The sequence below is a fragment of the Oncorhynchus gorbuscha genome, linkage group LG18, assembly GCF_021184085.1.
Source record: "Oncorhynchus gorbuscha isolate QuinsamMale2020 ecotype Even-year linkage group LG18, OgorEven_v1.0, whole genome shotgun sequence".
Lineage (NCBI taxonomy): Eukaryota > Metazoa > Chordata > Actinopteri > Salmoniformes > Salmonidae > Oncorhynchus > Oncorhynchus gorbuscha.
Genome location: NC_060190.1, coordinates 80533394 through 80552115, shown reverse-complemented (window position 1 = coordinate 80552115; position 18722 = coordinate 80533394). Strand labels below are relative to the sequence as shown.

The 18722-nt window shown below is 45.9% G+C and overlaps 1 protein-coding gene across 9 annotated transcripts in view; it reads right to left on the bottom strand.

Moving 5' to 3' along the window:
* LOC124004067 (plasma membrane calcium-transporting ATPase 2-like) overlaps positions 1 to 18722 on the bottom strand; it is a 210138-nt gene that overhangs the window by 173907 nt on the left and 17509 nt on the right. For 8 of the 9 annotated variants that reach the window (XM_046312835.1, XM_046312844.1, XM_046312837.1 and 5 more), the window contains exon 2: positions 6976 to 7816. In XM_046312835.1, coding sequence (XP_046168791.1) covers positions 6976 to 7180 — 205 coding nt within the window. In that variant the 5' untranslated portion in view covers positions 7181 to 7816. Of the gene's footprint in view, positions 1 to 6975; positions 7824 to 18722 lie in introns of those variants that run through there. The other variant, XM_046312836.1, reaches the window with a different exon arrangement.

Here is an 18722-nt window from a genome sequence, read left to right as displayed (position 1 = left end):
ATTATTTATTTGAGGCTAAATTGATTTTAATGATGTAATATATCAAGTTAAAATAAGTGTTCATTCAGTATTGTTGTAATTGTCATTATTACAAATAATTATTATTTTATTTTTTATTATTTTATTATTATTACAACATTTTTTTTTATTGGTATCAGCTTTTTTTGGTCCTCCAATAATCGATATCGGTATCGGCATTGAAAAATCATAATCGGTCGACCTCAAGTAGAAACATATTTCTCTGGTGTATTTGTTAAAATAAGATGAATCAGAGTTGACTTTGAAGGGTCTTTAAGGTCGGGCCATGTAAACTTAGTCACCAGCTGGGTCAGATCATTGCACATCTATTAGGTGTCTGAAGCCTGAATTTCCCCAACAGTAATTTAGGTCACCCAGGATAATAACTTCTGATTTAATAAAACAAGACAACAAACTAGTTAACTAGGGAGGACAGTAGACCTCTATAACTGTTATGGATTTTTTTAATCCCCAGACAAAGGCATAAAGATATACAATTTTGGGCAAGGAAAATATATTTCAGTAATGAGACTGAAAAATAAGTCCCGGATTTTCGATTACTATGTTACGTGGAGTCTATGAGACCAGTCTGAAGCCCTGTGATGGTTATACAGTATATGTGGTTATCTTAAGTGGGACAGGTGTGGTGCTACACTCTTAGATAAAAAAGGTGCTATGTAGAAGCTAAAAGGGTTCATCGGCTGTCCTCATAGGAAAAGCCTTTAAAGAACCCTTTTTTTGGTTCTAGGTAGAATCCAAAAAGATTCTATCTGAAACCAAAAATGGTTATCCTCTGGGGACAGCCGGAAAACACGTTTGAAACCCTTTTTCTAAGTGGTGGGGTGAGCTGGACTGGGTGAACTGGGGTGGGGTGGGGTGAACTGGGCTGGGGTGAGCTGGGGTGAACTGGGCTGGGGTGAGCTGGACTGGGATGAGCTGGGCTGGGGTGAGCTGGGGGGGGTGGCCTGGAGGGCAGACCTACTAGGTCTCAGTACTAAGGGATACAATAGAAAAAGCAGTCAGGACCCAATTGAGACCAAGCATGTTGACAGATTGAGAATAACCCAGATCATATTTCTGTGGTCACAACATATGGCTTAATGGAATTACATCACCACCACATACAGGGCCCGCTAACCACAAACAAACATACGCATAACCACACAGGTGGAGTAGCTGAGAGCTGGAGGACGTGACAACATGCTATATAGCATCTATCACTGGTGGAGTAGCTGAGAGCTGGAGGACGTGACAACATGCTATATAGCATCTATCACTGGTGGAGTAGCTGAGAGCTGGAGGACGTGACAACATGCTATATAGCATCTATCACTGGTGAAGTAGCTGAGAGCTGGAGGACAGGACAGGACAACATGCTATATAGCATCTATCACTGGTAGAGTAGCTGAGAGCTGGAGGACGTGACAACATGCTATATAGCATCTATCACTGGTGAAGTAGCTGAGAGCTGGAGGACGTGACAACATGCTATATAGCATCTATCACTGGTGAAGTAGCTGAGAGCTGGAGGACAGGACAGGACAACATGCTATATAGCATCTATCACTGGTGAAGTAGCTGAGAGCTGGAGGACGTGACAACATGATATATAGCATCTATCACTGGTGGAGTAGCTGAGAACTGGAGGACGTGACAACATGCTATATAGCATCTATCACTGGTGAAGTAGCTGAGAGCTGGAGGACAGGACAACATGCTATATAGCATCTATCACTGGTGGAGTAGCTGAGAGCTGGAGGACAGGACAGGACAACATGCTATATAGCATCTATCACTGGTGGAGTAGCTGAGAGCTGGAGGACAGGACAGGACAAAATACTCTAGTATGACAGGCTGACGCTGACAGAGAAGGGCAACATCTTGACTTTCATTATATTTACAATTACTTTTTTGGGGGATCGGACAGCACCTTCTGGGAAACTGGAAAGGTGGAGAATATACGTTTTTATTTTAAATAACAAGTGATGTGCTGCTTCATATTTGAAGGAAATCTCTAGATGTTGCTCACCATATATAGAATACCTCATGGTAAACTGTACACCTCTACCTGATATAGAATACCTCATGGTATTCACCCAGAGGTAGCGTTTCTGGTGGGTTGAGACTTTTCACCCTGTGAGACATAAAACCGTCCTACCTCACTTCCTGTCTCCTGCGCCACTAGGGGGGCGCTAAAACTCTACACCACTTTTATTCTACCCACAAGGCACTGCTTCGTTCTCCCTTAGGCAAATCTGACCATGACTCCATTATTCTGCTTCCTGATTACAAAACAAAAGCTCAAACAGGAAGTACCAGTGATGTGTTCAATATGGAAGTGGTCGGACGAAGCAGAAGCCACCCTCACGACGCCAGGACAGCGGAGTCAATCACCACCTTCCGGAGACACCTGAAACCCCACCTCTTTAAGCAATACCTAGGATAGGATAAGTAATCCTTCTCACCCCCCTTTAAGATTTAGATGCACTATTGTAAAGTGACTGTTCCACTGGATGTCATAAGGTGAATGCACCAATTTGTAAGTCGCTCTGGATAAGAGCGTCTGCTAAATGACTTAAATGTAAATGTAAATGTTTTGCTAGTACAGAACTGGGATATGTTCCGGGACTCATCCCATAACATTGAGAAGTTCCCCATAACCGTCACGCGCTTCGCCAATAAGTACATAGACGATGTCGTCCCCACAGCGACTATAAGAACGTATCCAAACCCCATAGATTTACAGGCAACAGATGTGCTGAGCTAAAGTCTACAGACATCCCACTATGACTCCAAACGAGACATCAAACCCTTCAAAAAGGACAATAGAGGAAGAAGGTGTAATTCTACTACACCGGCTACTACACTAGTCGTATGTGGCAGGGCTTGCAGACGGGTAACGGATTACAAAAGGGAAACTCATTACATTTACATTTACATTTAAGTCATTTAGCAGACGCTCTTATCCAGAGCGACTTACAAACTGGTGCATTCACCTTATGACATCCAGTGGAACAGCCACTTTACAATAGTGCATCTAAATTTTAAAGGGGGGGGTGAGAAGGATTACTTTATCCTATCCTAGGTATTCCTTAAAGAGGTGGGGTTTCAGGTGTCTCCGGAAGGTGGTGATTGACTCCGCTGTCCTGGCGTCGTGAGGGAGTTTGTTCCACCATTGGGGGGCCACGAGATGCTTCAGAACCTTTTATGCTTCAAGGAATGCTTCACTGTGCCTTACGCGAAAGCCCCTGTTTTTCCAGATGACTGTGTGATCTCGACTCTCTGTTGTCGATATGAGCAAAACGTTTAAACAGGTTAACAGTTAGCAGGTGTCTTCACAGACATTTTCAAACTCTCCTTGCCCCAGTCTGTAATCCCAACGTGTTTCAAGCCATTGTTCCTGTTCCCAAGAGTACCAAAGGTAACCTGACTAAATTATTATCGCCCTGGAGCACTCAAATATGTAATGATGAAGTGCTTTAAAAGGCTGGTCATGGCACTTATCAACACCATCATCCCAGGCCCACTCTTAATTTGCAAAACAACTCAATATATCCACAGATGATGCAATCTCACTCCCAACTCCCACCTGGACAAGAGGGGAAGTAACTACTTGAGAATGCTGTTCATTGACTACAGCTCAGTGTTCAACACTATAGTCCTCTCCAAGCTCATCACTAAGTTAAGGACCCTGGAACTAAAAACACCTCCCTCTGCAACTGGATTTCCTGATTGGCCAGCCCCAGGTGGTAAGGGTAGGCAACAACAACTCCACAATGCTGACCCTCTAAACAAGGGGCTCCCCAGGAGTGTGTGCTTAGTCCCCTCTACTGCCTAGTAAATACAACCCATATTTCTGTTCTTACTTACATTTCAGTGAATTAGCAGAGGCTTTTATCCAGAGTGCCTGGCAGTAGTGTGCAGACACATTTTCTGTACTTTTCCATACTGGTTCGCCATGGGAATTGAACACACAACCCTGGCATTACAAACACCATGCTATACCACCTGCACCACATGATTACAACACTGTATATAGCCATAACATGATATTTGAAATGTCTCTATTCCTTTGAAACTTTTGTGAGTGTAATGTTTACTGTTCATTTCTGATAGATAATAATCAAAAGTGAAATAAAATATTTAACTTGCTTTGGCAATGTGTGGGAGGCGGCAGCGTAGCCTAGTGGTTAGAGTGTAGGAACAGAAAGGTTGAAAGTTCAAATCCCCGAGCTGACAAGGTACAAATTTGTCGTTCTGCCCCTGAACAGGCAGTTAACCCACTGTTCCTAGGCCATCATTGAAAATAAGAATTTGTTCTTAATTAACTGACTTGCCTAGTTAAATAAAGGTAAAATAAACAATTTAAGCATATGTTTCCCATGCCAATAAAGTCCTTTGAATTGAATTTAGAGAGACGGAGAGAGAGAGGAAGTGGCTGGCTCTGGAAATGTCTAACGAAAGCAATGTCACTGCACACTAACAGGGGGCAAAGCCACCCAGACTCCTTGCTCACTAACAGGGGGCAGGGACATGTCTGGCCACCCAGAGTCCTTGCTCACTAACAAGGGGCAGGGACATGCCTGGCCACCCAGAGTCCTTGCTCACTAACAAGGGGCAGTGACATGCCTGGCCACCCAGAGTCCTTGCTCACTAACAAGGGGCAGGGACATGCCTGGCCACCCAGAGTCCTTGCTCACTAACAAGGGGCAGTGACATGCCTGGCCACCCAGAGTCCTTGCTCACTAACAGGGGGCAGGGACATGCCTGGCCACCCAGAGTCCTTGCTCACTAACATGGGGCAGTAACATGCCTGGCCACCCAAACTCCTTGCTCACTAACAGGGGGCAGGGACATGCCTGGCCACCCAGAGTCCTTGCTCACTAACATGGGGCAGTGACATGCCTGGCCACCCAAACTCCTTGCTCACTAACAGGGGGCAGTGACATGCCTGGCCACCCAGAGTCCTTGCTCCGGCCAAACGTTATGCTACGCCGACGGCCATTAGTTTCTTCTCTCCACCCAGAGTCCTTGCTCCGGCCAAACGTTATGCTACGCCGACGGCCATTAGTTTCTTCTCTCCACCCAGAGTCCTTGCTCCGGCCAAACGTTATGCTACGCCGACGGACATTAGTTTCTTCTCATTAGTTTCTTCTCTCCACCCAGAGTCCTTGCTCCGGCCAAACGTTATGCTACGCCGACGGACATTAGTTTCTTCTCTCCACCCAGAGTCCTTGCTCCGGCCAAACGTTATGCTACGCCGACGGACATTAGTTTCTTCTCTCCACCCAGAGTCCTTGCTCCGGCCAAACGTTATGCTACGCCGACGGCCATTAGTTTCTTCTCTCCACCCAGAGTCCTTGCTCCGGCCAAACGTTATGCTACGCCGACGGCCATTAGTTTCTTCTCTCCACCCAGAGTCCTTGCTCCGGCCAAACGTTATGCTACGCCGACGGACATTAGTTTCTTCTCTCCGCAATGAGTCTGGATCTGATCCGTCCCTTATGATTTCTAGACCGTCTGATTGGTCCCAGAAACCGTGGTGTTTGGCCAAGAGCCAGAACACACTTGGGTATAGCAGTGTTTTTGAAAATTCGTCATTGGCTCTGATACTGATGACTTTGTTTTGTACAACAACCCTCTTTTTGACTTCACCACAAACAACTTCGACGATGTCAGTCTCAGACTGAAGAACGTAGCGAACATGCGGCAGAGGGACAATTCAGTTTGAGTCATCAGGCAAGGGGCTAACCACAGCACGGAGGTCGCCAGGCAAGGGGTTAACCACAGCACGGAGGTCGCCAGGCAAGGGGTTAACCACAGCACGGAGGTCGCCAGGCAAGGGGTTAACCACAGCACGGAGGTCGCCAGGCAAGGGGTTAACCACAGCACGGAGGTCGCCAGGCAAGGGGTTAACCACAGCACGGAGGTCGCCAGGCAAGGGGCTAACCACAGCACGGAGGTCACCAGGCAAGGGGTTAACCACAGCATGGAGGTCGCCAGGCAAGGGGTTAACCACAGCACGGAGGTCACCAGGCAAGGGGTTAACCACAGCACGGAGGCATTTCATTACTGTCATTCAAATGTGTGTTTTAAGTGCTCATGGTGTCGTACACATCATGCCAGTAGTGGATGGATATGCTGTACTGTGTTTTAAGACATCTTTAAATATCTGTATCTTTAGGCTTTTCAAACGCTTTTCTGGGATCTGTGCTTCTAGTTACAGAAATGATATACTCCATATAACATTGTGTTTTAATCGTAGACATAGTGTTTTAATCGTAGACATAGTGTTTTAATCGTAGACATTGCATTTTAGTCGTAGACATAGCGTTTTAATCGTAGACATAGTGTTTTAATCGTAGACATAGTGTTTTAATCGTAGACATTGCATTTTAGTCGTAGACATAGCGTTTTAATCGTAGACATAGCGTTTTAATCATAGACATAGCGTTTTAATCGTAGACATAGTGTTTTAATCGTAGACATTGCATTTTAGTCGTAGACATTGCGTTTTAATCATAGACATAGCGTTTTAATCATAGACAGGGTTTTAATCATAGACATAGCGTTTTAATCATAGACAGCGTTTTAATCATAGACATAGCGTTTTAATCATAGACATTGTGTAAGTGACCTAATTCTAACTCATACATGTCATGCACTGCATCATATGGGAATATCATATTCTCCAGTGTTACAAAACACCTCTTTAACACTTGCTGGGTTTGACACCCACCCCCACCCACACACCCACACCCACACACACACACACACACACACACACACACACACACACACACACACACACACACACACACACACACACACACACACACACACACACACACACACACACACACACACACACACAGCCATTAAAACACACACAGCCATTAAAACACACACACATAGAGTGAGAGAGCCCGGAGGCCGGTGTGAAGTCGTGTGACTCACCTTCTGTGGGTGATGTTCTGAGCCTTTGACAGAGCCCGTCCATGTCCCCGTACTCCTCCTGGATCTTAACCACCGCCTCGCTGCCTCTCAGCTCCATGAGGTCGCGCAGCTCCATGACCGAGACCCCAAAGCCCCCCTCGTGGTTACTGCTGACATCGTTTCCTTGGTTCTTAGCGTAATAATCACTGTTCCTCAGGTCCCCCATGGTGACTTGACTAGCTGCTCAGTATCTTGACGCAGAAACAAAACTCAATGAGTCGTGTAGGTTGAGAGAAAGAGAGATTCTTAAAAATAAAGAAAGGGAAAGAGAAAGCGAGAGAGAGAGAGAGAGAGAGAGAGAGAGAGAGAGAGAGAGAGAGAGAGAGAGAGAGAGAGACAGAGAGACAGAGAGAGACAGAGAGAGAGAGAGAGAGAGAGAGAGAGAGAGAGAGGGATGAATGACACTGGAATGTGCCCGTTGATACCGGAGAAACCAGAAGATAGATCTCTAGGTCAGAGAGAGAGAGAAAGAGCTGTGATGCTGCAGCACCCGCGGACAGACAGAGGGCGAAACATCTAAATCCTCGGTTTGAGATACAGACAGTTCCCTTAATAAATGAGCGACGTGGAGAAAATACCGTATAACCACACGACCATCCAGGAGAACACTAAGAGAAGCAAGTTAGACCAGCGAGAGGAGCAGAGGACCGTCCACACGATAATAACATCCCTTCTGTTCTTAGTGCGCTTCTTTTCATGGCAGGAGCCGCTCCAGAGGTTATGTTCCCATTCTGCAGCTTCTAGCTTCTCTTCTGTCTCTGGCTGCTGACTGTCTACATGGTGGTCCACTCCATTACTCCTTCTGAGAGAGAGAGAGAGAGAGAGAGAGAGAGAGAGAGAGAGAGAGAGAGAGAGAGAGAGAGAGAGAGAGAGAGAGAGAGAGAGAGGGAGAGAGGGTGAGAGAGAGAGAGAGAGAGAGAGAGAGAGAGAGAGAGAGAGAGAGAGAGAGAGAGAGAGAGAGAGAGAGAGAGAGAGAGAGAGAGAGAGAGAGAGAGAGAGAAGGGTGAGAAAGCGGCTGGGCGGTAGCTCGGTGAGTCTATATCAGCGACTGTGGTAAAGAGCAGAACAGAGCGACCATACCGGTGATGAATGAGGAGAGTAAGAGCCCAGGCTGTGTGCTGCTGAGCCGCATTGTGTGTGAGAGAAGGAGGACAGAGCGGAGGGGGGGCTGCCACTGCAGTGCAGTGATTGAGCGAGCGAGGGAGGTACTGAGCGCTCTGACGCCAGCACACACCACAGCAGAGCAGAAGGGCTCAGCTACAGAGCAGAGAGAAAGCAGAAGGGTTTATAGCTACAGAGCAGAGAGAGAACAGAAGGGTTTATAGCTACAGAGCAGAGCAGAGAGCTACAGAGCAGAAGGGTTTATAGCTACAGAGCAGAGAGAACAGAAGGGTTTATAGCTACAGAGCAGAGAGAGAACAGAACAGAAGGGTTTATAGCTACAGAGCAGAGAGAGAACAGAAGGGTTTACAGCTACAGAGCAGAGAGAGAACAGAAGGGTTTATAGCTACAGAGCAGAGAGAGAACAGAAGGGTGTATAGCTACAGAGCAGAGAGAGAACAGAAGGGTTTATAGCTACAGAGCAGAGAGAGAACAGAAGGGTTTATAGCTACAGAGCAGAGAGAGAACAGAAGGGTTTATAGCTACAGAGCAGAGAGAGAACAGAGGGGTTTATAGCTACAGAGCAGAGAGAGAGCAGAAGGGTTTAGCTACAGAGCAGAGAGAGAGCAGAAGGGTTTGTAGCTACAGAGCAGAGAGAGAACAGAAGGGTTTATAGCTACAGAGCAGAGAGAGAGCAGAAGGGTTTATAGCTACAGAGCAGAGAGGGTTTAGAACAGAAGGGTTTTATAGCTACAGAGCAGAGAGAGAACAGAAGGGTTTATAGCTACAGAGCAGAGAGAACAGAAGGGAGAACAGAGAGAGGGGTTTATAGCTACAGAGCAGAGAGAGAGCAGAAGGGTTTATAGCTACAGAGCAGAGAGAGAACAGAAGGGTTTATAGCTACAGAGCAGAAAGAGAACAGAAGGGTTTATAGCTACAGAGCAGAGAGAGAACAGAAGGGTTTATAGCTACAGAGCAGAGAGAGAACAGAAGGGTTTATAGCTACAGAGCAGAGCAGAAGGGTTTATAGCTACAGAGCAGAGAGAGAACAGAAGGGTTTATAGCTACAGAGCAGAGAGAGAACAGAAGGGTTTATAGCTACAGAGCAGAGAGAGAACAGAAGGGTTTATAGCTACAGAGCAGAGAGAACAGAAGGGTTTATAGCTACAAAGCAGAGAGAGAACAGAAGGGTTGTATAGCTACAGAGCAGAGAGAGAACAGAAGGGTTTATAGCTACAGAGCAGAGAACAGAGGTTTATAGCTACAGAGTACAAGGGTTTATAGCTACAGAGCAGAGAGAGAACAGAAGGGTTTATAGCTACAGAGCAGAGAGAGAACAGAAGGGTTTATAGCTACAGAGCAGAGAGAGCAAGAAGGGTTTACAGCTACAGAGAGAGAGAACAGAACAGAGAGGGTTTATAGCTACAGAGCAGAGAGAGAACAGAAGGGTGTATAGCTACAGAGCAGAGAGAGAACAGAAGGGTTTATAGCTACAGAGCAGAGAGAGAACAGAAGGGTTTATAGCTACAGAGCAGAGAGAGAACAGAAAGGTTTATAGCTACAGAGCAGAGAGAGAACAGAGGGGTTTATAGCTACAGAGCAGAGAGAGAGAGCAGAAGGGTTTATAGCTACAGAGCAGAGAGAGAACAGAAGGGTTTATAGCTACAGAGCAGAGAGAGAACAGAAGGGTTTATAGCTACAGAGCAGAGAGAGAACAGAAGGGTTTATAGCTACAGAGTTGAGAGAGAACAGAAGGGTTTATATCTACAGAGCAGAGAGAGAACAGAAGGGTTCAGATACAGAGGTACAGAGCAGCGAGAGAGAGCAGAGGGCTCAGCTACAGAGCAGAGACATAGAGAGCAGAAGGGTTCGGCTGCAGATTAGAGAGAGAGAGCAGAGGGCTCAGCTACAGAGCAGCGAGAGAGAGCAGAGGGCTCAGCTGCAGAGCAGAGACATAGTGAGCAGAAGGGTTCGGCTGCAGATTAGAGAGCAGAAAGCTCAGCTACAGAGCAGCGAGAGAGAGTGGAGAACGGCTCAGCTACAGAGAGAGAGAGAGTGGAGAACGGCTCAGCTACAGAGCAGAGAGAGTGGAGAACGGCTCAGCTACAGAGCAGAGAGAGAGTGGAGAACGGCTCAGCTACAGAGCAGAGAGAGAGTGGAGAACGGCTCAGCTACAGAGCAGAGAGAGAGTGGAGAACGGCTCAGCTACAGAGCAGAGAGAGTGGAGAACGGCTCAGCTACAGAGCAGAGAGAGAGCTACAGAAGAGAGAGAGCTGGAGAACGGCTCAGCTACAGAGCAGAGAGAGTGGAGAACGGCTCAGCTACAGAGCAGAGAGAGAGTGGAGAACGGCTCAGCTACAGAGCAGAGAGAGAGTGGAGAACGGCTCAGCTACAGAGCAGAGAGAGAGTGGAGAACGGCTCAGCTACAGAGCAGAGAGAGAGTGGAGAACGGCTCAGCTACAGAGCAGAGAGAGAGTGGAGAACGGCTCAGCTACAGAGCAGAGAGAGAGTGGAGAACAGCTCAGCTACAGAGCAGAGAGAGTGTGGAGAACGGCTCAGCTACAGAGCAGAGAGAGTGTGGAGAATATAGCTCCACATTGATCTGGTACTTCCTGTATATAGCTCCACATTGATCTGGTACTTCCTGTATATAGCTCTACATTGATCTGGTACTTCCTGTATATAGCTCCACATTGATCTGGTACTTCCTGTATATAGCTCCACATTGATCTGGTACTTCCTGTATATAGATCCACATTGATCTGGTACTTCCTGTATATAGCTCTACATTGATCTGGTACTTCCTGCATATAGCTCCACATTGATCTGGTATTTCCTTTATATAGCTCTACATTGATCTGGTACTTCCTGTATATAGCTCCACATTGATCTGGTACTTCCTGTATATAGCTCCACATTGATCTGGTACTTCCTGTATATAGCTCTACATTGATCTGGTACTTCCTGTATATAGCTCCACATTGTTCTGGTACTTCCTGTATATAGCTCCAGTCTTGTGTATTTTATTCCTCTTGTGTTACTATTAAACTCTGCATTGTTGGGAAGGACTTCACTGTAAAGTCTACACCCATATGACAAATACAATTTGATTTAATATTTTTACTGTCCACTATTTCTACCATCTTCATTGAATCTACTGTCGCTCCTGTTGTTACTATCTCTTCTACCTCCTATATCTCTCCTGTCTGTCTCTTCTACCTCCTATATTCCTCCTGTCTGTCTCTTCTACCTCCTATATCTCTCCTGTCTGTCTCTTCTACCTCCTATATTCCTCCTGTCTGTCTCTTCTACCTCCTATATTCCTCCTGTCTGTCTCTTCTACCTCCTATATCTCTCCTGTCTGTCTCTTCTACCTCCTATATTCCTCCTGTCTGTCTCTTCTACCTCCTATATCTCTCCTGTCTGTCTCTTCTACCTCCTATATCTCTCCTGTCTGTCTCTTCTACCTCCTATATCTCTCCTGTCTGTCTCTTCTACCTCCTATATCTCTCCTGCCTGTCTCTTCTACCTCCAATATCTCTCCTGTCTGTCTCTTCTACCTTCCTATATCTCTCCTGTCTGTCTCTTCTACCTCCTATATCTCTCCTGACTGTCTCTTCTACCTCCTATATCTCTCCTGTCTGTCTCTTCTACCTCCTATATCTCTCCTGTCTGTCTCTTCTACCTCCTATATCTCTCCTGTTGTTACTGTCTTGTCTACCTCCTATATCTCTCCTGTCTGTCTCTTCTACCTCCTATATCTCTCCTGTCTGTCTCTTCTACCTCCTATATCCCTCCTGTCTGTCTCATCTATTACCTATATCTCTCCTGTCTGTCTCTTCTACCTCCTATATCTCTCCTGTCTGTCTCTTCTACCTTCTATATCTCTCCTGTCTGTCTCTTCTACCTTCCTATATCTCTCCTGTCTGTCTCTTCTGTCTGTCTCTTCTACCTCCTATATCCATCTTGTCTCTACTACCTCATATCTCTCCTGTCTGTCTCTTCTACCTCCTATATCTCTCATGTCTGTCTCTTCTACCTCCTATATCTCTCCTGACTGTCTTGTCTACCTCCTATATCTCTCATGTCTGTCTCTTCTACCTTCTATATCTCTCCTGTCTGTCTCTTCTACCTCCTATATCTATCCTGTCTGTCTCTTCTACCTCCTATATCTCTCCTGTCTGTCTCTTCTACCTCCTATATCTCTCCTGTCTGTCTCTTCTACCTCCTATATCTCTCCTGTTGTTACTGTCTTGTCTACCTCCTATATCTCTCCTGTCTGTCTCTTCTACCTCCTATATCTCTCCTGTCTGTCTCTTCTACCTCCTATATCCCTCCTGTCTGTCTCATCTATTACCTATATCTCTCCTGTCTGTCTCTTCTACCTCCTATATCTCTCCTGTCTGTCTCTTCTACCTCCTATATCTCTCCTGTCTGTCTCTTCTACCTCCTATATCCCTCCTGTCTGTCTCATCTATTACCTATATCTCTCCTGTCTGTCTCTTCTACCTCCTATATCTCTCATGTCTGTCTCTTCTACCTTCTATATCTCTCCTGTCTGTCTCTTCTACCTCCTATATCTCTCCTGTCTGTCTCTTCTACCTCCTATATCCCTCCTGTCTGTCTCATCTATTACCTATATCTCTCCTGTCTGTCTCTTCAACCTCCTATATCTCTCCTGTCTGTCTCTTCTACCTCCTATATCTCTCCTGTCTGTCTCTTCTACCTCCTATATCTCTCCTGTCTGTCTCTTCTACCTTCCTATATCTCTCCTGTCTGTCTCTCCTGTCTGTCTCTTCTACCTCCTATATCTCTCCTGTCTGTCTCTTCTACCTCCTATATCTCTCCTGTCTGTCTCTTCTACCTCCTATATCTCTCCTGTCTGTCTCTTCTACCTCCTATATCTCTCCTGTCTGTCTCTTCTACCTCCTATATCTCTCCTGTCTGTCTCTTCTACCTCCTATATCTCTCCTGTCTGTCTCTTCTACCTTCTATATCTCTCCTGTCTGTCTCTTCTACCTCCTATATCTCTCCTGTCTGTCTCTTCTACCTCCTATATCTCTCCTGTCTGTCTCTTCTACCTCCTATATCTCTCCTGTCTGTCTCTTCTATCTCCTATATCTCTCCTGTCTGTCTCATCTACCTCCTATATCTCTCCTGTCTGTCTCTTCTACCTCCTATATCTTTCAGTCAGTAACAGACAAAACCATCACTTTTCCTGTAACGCTCTGTTCACATATTTCCAAAAACGGGCCACTGTACCGAGTCATGTCTAAATCAGGAGGCAGCTCATACATATTAATGGCAGGCAGAGCAGAAAGACATTCACACACAGCTTCTCAAATCCAAGCCACCATGAGCACGCTCACACAGTGTCTCCACACATTCACACTCCCTGTCTCCTCAACAAACAACATTTGGGTAAGCTCAGCACTGTGCTACAGTAACACTGTAATGAACACGATGGGAGACAGAGAGCTGGTCTCAAGCGCAGGGCGCAGTAGGTGTATCTTTGTAAAGGACCACAAAAGGAGGTAGGTAGCTGGGTCCAGGGGCAGGCAGAAGGTCATACACAGGAGGAGGCAGGTAGTAGCTGGGTCCAGGGGCAGGCAGAAGGTCATACACAGGAGGAGGCCTGCTAGCTGGTTCCAGGGGCAGGCAGAAGGTCACACACAGGAGGAGGCAGGTAGTAGCTGGGTCCAGGGGCAGGCAGAAGGTCATACACAGGAGGAGGCAGGTAGCTGGGTCCAGGGGCAGGCAGAAGGTCATACACAGGAGGAGGCAGGTAGCTGGGTCCAGGGGCAGGCAGAAGGTCATACACAGGAGGAGGCAGGTAGCTGGGTCCAGGGGCAGACAGAAGGTCATACACAGGAGGAGGCAGGTAGCTGGGTCCAGGGGCAGACAGAAGGTCATACACAGGGGGTCCAAAAGGGCAACAGTACAGGCAGGGAGAAGGCTAATAACGTAGTCTGGGAGATCAGGCAATAGGTAGATAACAGAGAATCCGAGAGACTAAAGTACAGGCAGGGAATAGGGAAAAGGCATCGTTAGTGAGGCAGGCAAAAACTATCAAACACGGGAGGAATAAATCAAGGGGAAAAACAGAGCTCCGACTAGAAGTGTGAATCAAAACAAACAATACCTCACAGTGATGGGATGCAAAGAACTGAACTAAATAGTGTAAATGACATACAGGTGTGTGAACAGGTGATCAGAATTCAGGTGATTGGGATCTGGAGAGTGAGCTGCGTTCAGGGGATCTAGGTGTTTTAGAGTGTGAGTTGGAGAGTGAGCTGTGTTCAGGGGATCTACGTGTTTGAGGCTGTGAGTTGGAGAGTGAGCTGTGTTCAGGGGATCTACGTGTTTGAGGCTGTGAGTTGGAGAGTGAGCTGTGTTCAGGGGATCTACGTGTTTGAGGCTGTGAGTTGGAGAGTGAGCTGTGTTCAGGGGATCTACGTGTTTGAGAGTGTGAGTTGGAGAGTGAGCTGTGTTCAGGGGATCTATGTGTTTGAGGCTGTGAGTTGGAGAGTGAGCTGTGTTCAGGGGATCTACGTGTTTGAGAGTGTGAGTTGGAGAGTGAGCTGTGTTCAGGGAATCTACGTGTTTGAGAGTGTGAGCTGGAGAGTGGGCTGGAGAGTGAGCTGTGTTCAGGGGATCTACGTGTTTGAGGCTGTGAGTTGGAGAGTGAGCTGTGTTCAGGGGATCTACGTGTTTGAGGCTGTGAGCTGGAAGCAGATGTTACAACCACAGTATATACGCAGATTAAACAGACGATGGTGACAGGTGGTATCAACACTAAGGCTAGCTGGAGGAGAGAGCAGCAGATTAACAGGTTAACTAACAGTAGAACAGTATGGTCCTTCTGTAGCTCAGTTGGTAGAACATGGCGCTTGTAATGCCAGGGTAGTGGGTTCGATCCCCGGGACCACCCATATGTAGAATGTATGCACACATGACTGTAAGTCGCTTTGGATAAAAGCGTCTGCTAAATGGCATATATTATATTATTATTATTATATTAACATGGTGCTGTATGGATCAGTAGGTACAGCATGGTGCTGTATGGATCAGTAGGTACAGGATGGTGCTGTATAGATCAGTAGGTACAGGATGCTGCTGTATAGATCAGTAGGTACAGCATGGTGCTGTATGGATCAGTAGGTACAGGATGGTGCTGTATAGATCAGTAGGTACAGGATGGTGCTGTATAGATCAGTAGGTACAGCATGGTGCTGTATAGATCAGTAGGTACAGGATGGTGCTGTATAAATCAGTAGGTACAGCATGGTGCTGTATAGATCAGTAGGTACAGAATGATGCTGTATAGATCAGTAGGTACAAGATGGTGCTGTATGGATCAGTATGTACAGGATGGTGCTGTATAGATCAGTAGGTACAGAATGATGCTGTATAGATCAGTAGGTACAGCATGGTGCTGTATGGATCGGTAGGTACAGGATGGTGCTGTATAGATCAGTATGTATAGCATGGTGCTGTATATATCAATAGGTACAGGATGGTGCTGTATAGCATGGTGCTGTATAGATCAGTATGTGCAGCATGGTGCTGTATGGATCAGTAGGTACAGCATGGTGCTGAATAGATCAGTAGGTACAGAATGGTGCTGTATAGATCAGTAGGTACAGCATGGTGCTGTATGGATCAGTAGGTACAGCATGGTGCTGTATAGATCAGTAGGTACAGGATGGTGCTGTATGGATCAGTAGGTACAGAATGGTGCTGTATAGATCAGTAGGTACAGCATGGTGCTGAATAGATCAGTAGGTACAGAATGGTGCTGTATAGATCAGTAGGTACAGCATGGTGCTGAATAGATCAGTAGGTACAGGATGGTGCTGTATGGATCAATAGGTACAGCATCGTGCTGAATGGATCAGTAGGTACAGCATGGTGCTGTATAGATCAGTAGGTACTGCATGGTGCTGTATAGATCAGTAGATACAGCATGGTGCTGTATGGATCAGTAGGTACAGCATGGTGCTGTATAGATCAGTAGCTACAGCATGGTGCTGAATAGATCAGTAGGTACAGAATGGTGCTGTATGGATCAGTAGGTACAGCATGATGCTGTATGGATCAGTAGGTACAGCATGATGCTGTATAGATCAGTAGGTACAGCATGGTGCTGTATAGATCAGTAGATACAGCATGGTGCTGTATGGATCAGTAGGTACAAGATGGTGCTGTATGGATCAGTATGTACAGGATGGTGCTGTATAGATCAGTAGGTACAGAATGATGCTGTATAGATCAGTAGGTACAGCATGGTGCTGTATGGATCGGTAGGTACAGGATGGTGCTGTATAGATCAGTATGTATAGCATGGTGCTGTATATATCAATAGGTACAGGATGGTGCTGTATAGCATGGTGCTGTATAGATCAGTATGTGCAGCATGGTGCTGTATGGATCAGTAGGTACAGCATGGTGCTGAATAGATCAGTAGGTACAGAATGGTGCTGTATAGATCAGTAGGTACAGCATGGTGCTGTATGGATCAGTAGGTACAGCATGGTGCTGTATAGATCAGTAGGTACAGGATGGTGCTGTATGGATCAGTAGGTACAGAATGGTGCTGTATAGATCAGTAGGTACAGCATGGTGCTGAATAGATCAGTAGGTACAGAATGGTGCTGTATAGATCAGTAGGTACAGCATGGTGCTGAATAGATCAGTAGGTACAGGATGGTGCTGTATGGATCAATAGGTACAGCATCGTGCTGAATGGATCAGTAGGTACAGCATGGTGCTGTATAGATCAGTAGGTACTGCATGGTGCTGTATAGATCAGTAGATACAGCATGGTGCTGTATGGATCAGTAGGTACAGCATGGTGCTGTATAGATCAGTAGCTACAGCATGGTGCTGAATAGATCAGTAGGTACAGAATGGTGCTGTATGGATCAGTAGGTACAGCATGATGCTGTATGGATCAGTAGGTACAGCATGATGCTGTATAGATCAGTAGGTACAGCATGGTGCTGTATAGATCAGTAGATACAGCATGGTGCTGTATGGATCAATAGGTACAGCATGGTGCTGTATGGACCAGGTTTGGGAGTTTAATTTGAGCAAAAAAATGGCAGAATGATTTGGAGGATCCCGTCTGTGAAATAGCATATATTATATAACACGAGGCGGTTGGTTTCATATCCTGTCTCTCAGGTACCAGGTTGACACCCGGAGCTCTTTTAATTATCATTTATTTTGAGATGATTATTAGTCTCATTATTAAACTCTATTTTCTAATGTTGTCAAATTATAAAACAGGAATGAACCTTTTCACACACACACACGCACGCACACACACACACACACACACACACACACACACACACACACACACACACACACACACACACACACACACACACACACACACACACACACACACACACACACACACACACACACACACACACACACACACACACACACACACACACACACACACACACACACACACACACACACACACACACACACACACACACACACACCACACACCACACACACACCCCCCTACCTCCTCTCCTCAAGTCCCTGGCCCATCAGGCCTAATCAATGTCGGTGCCAGGATTCCAGTCCATGCAAGCTGTGCCACGGCTGTCAAATACAAGTTAAGAAATGTCTCTCCGGGAAGACTGAACAAGAGGCTGCAGCGAGCAGGTGGATTACACAGGTAATTCACAGGTACTGCTATTAATAATGCATTGCACAGATGGCTTCGTTTGGAGACGGCTGCCTGAGCTGCGATGCCGATGTGTATCGGATCTAATGCTGGGACTTATAAAGCCTAAAGTCAGCCAATCAGAGCAAGGAAGAACAACCAATCAATGGAGAGAAATACAGTCAGTGTCTTGCTCGTGGACCATTGTCTCAGTATGTATTTCCAGATAGGCAGAAGGTGATTTGAGAAGAGTGTTTCATTCTGCTGTCTCTATATTAATCACGTGTGTGTGTGTGTGTGTGTGTGTGTGTGTGTGTGTGTGTGTGTGTGTGTGTGTGTGTGTGTGTGTGTGTGTGTGTGTGTGTGTGTGTGTGTGTGTGTGTGTGTGTGTGTGTGTGTGTGTGTGTGTGTGTGTGTGTGTGTGTTTCTATAAAAATAAACTATTATTTGGAGATCAGTTTAATTTTAGTTTTCAGAACTGATTTGTTAGTATTTATTTATTTTCATTTGTATAAAAAAATATTTGTATTTCGTTTTATATAACTGACTCAATTTTAGTGTAAGGGACAGAATGAATGCGTGGCCCAGGCCAGGAGACGTGTAATGAGAGGTATAATTAGAGGTTCACCAATGTTATTGTTTTTTAAGATGGTCAAATTACTCTTTCTAATTTGGAACACAGAAACTAGAGGCAATGATTAACTTGGTCAAACTTGAATGGCATTCGATTGGCCTACAGAGGGCACTATTCTAAGCAGTCTCACCTAAACCCTCATATCCGTCACCCTGTTTGACCTAGACACGTGGACTTGTGTACATAGGTGTCTTTCCTCATGCTGGGGAAAGGACCCATAAGATCGGTCAGGATATATTTTCCTCCATCTTGAAATATTTTGGGGAAAACCTTTTGAAAAAG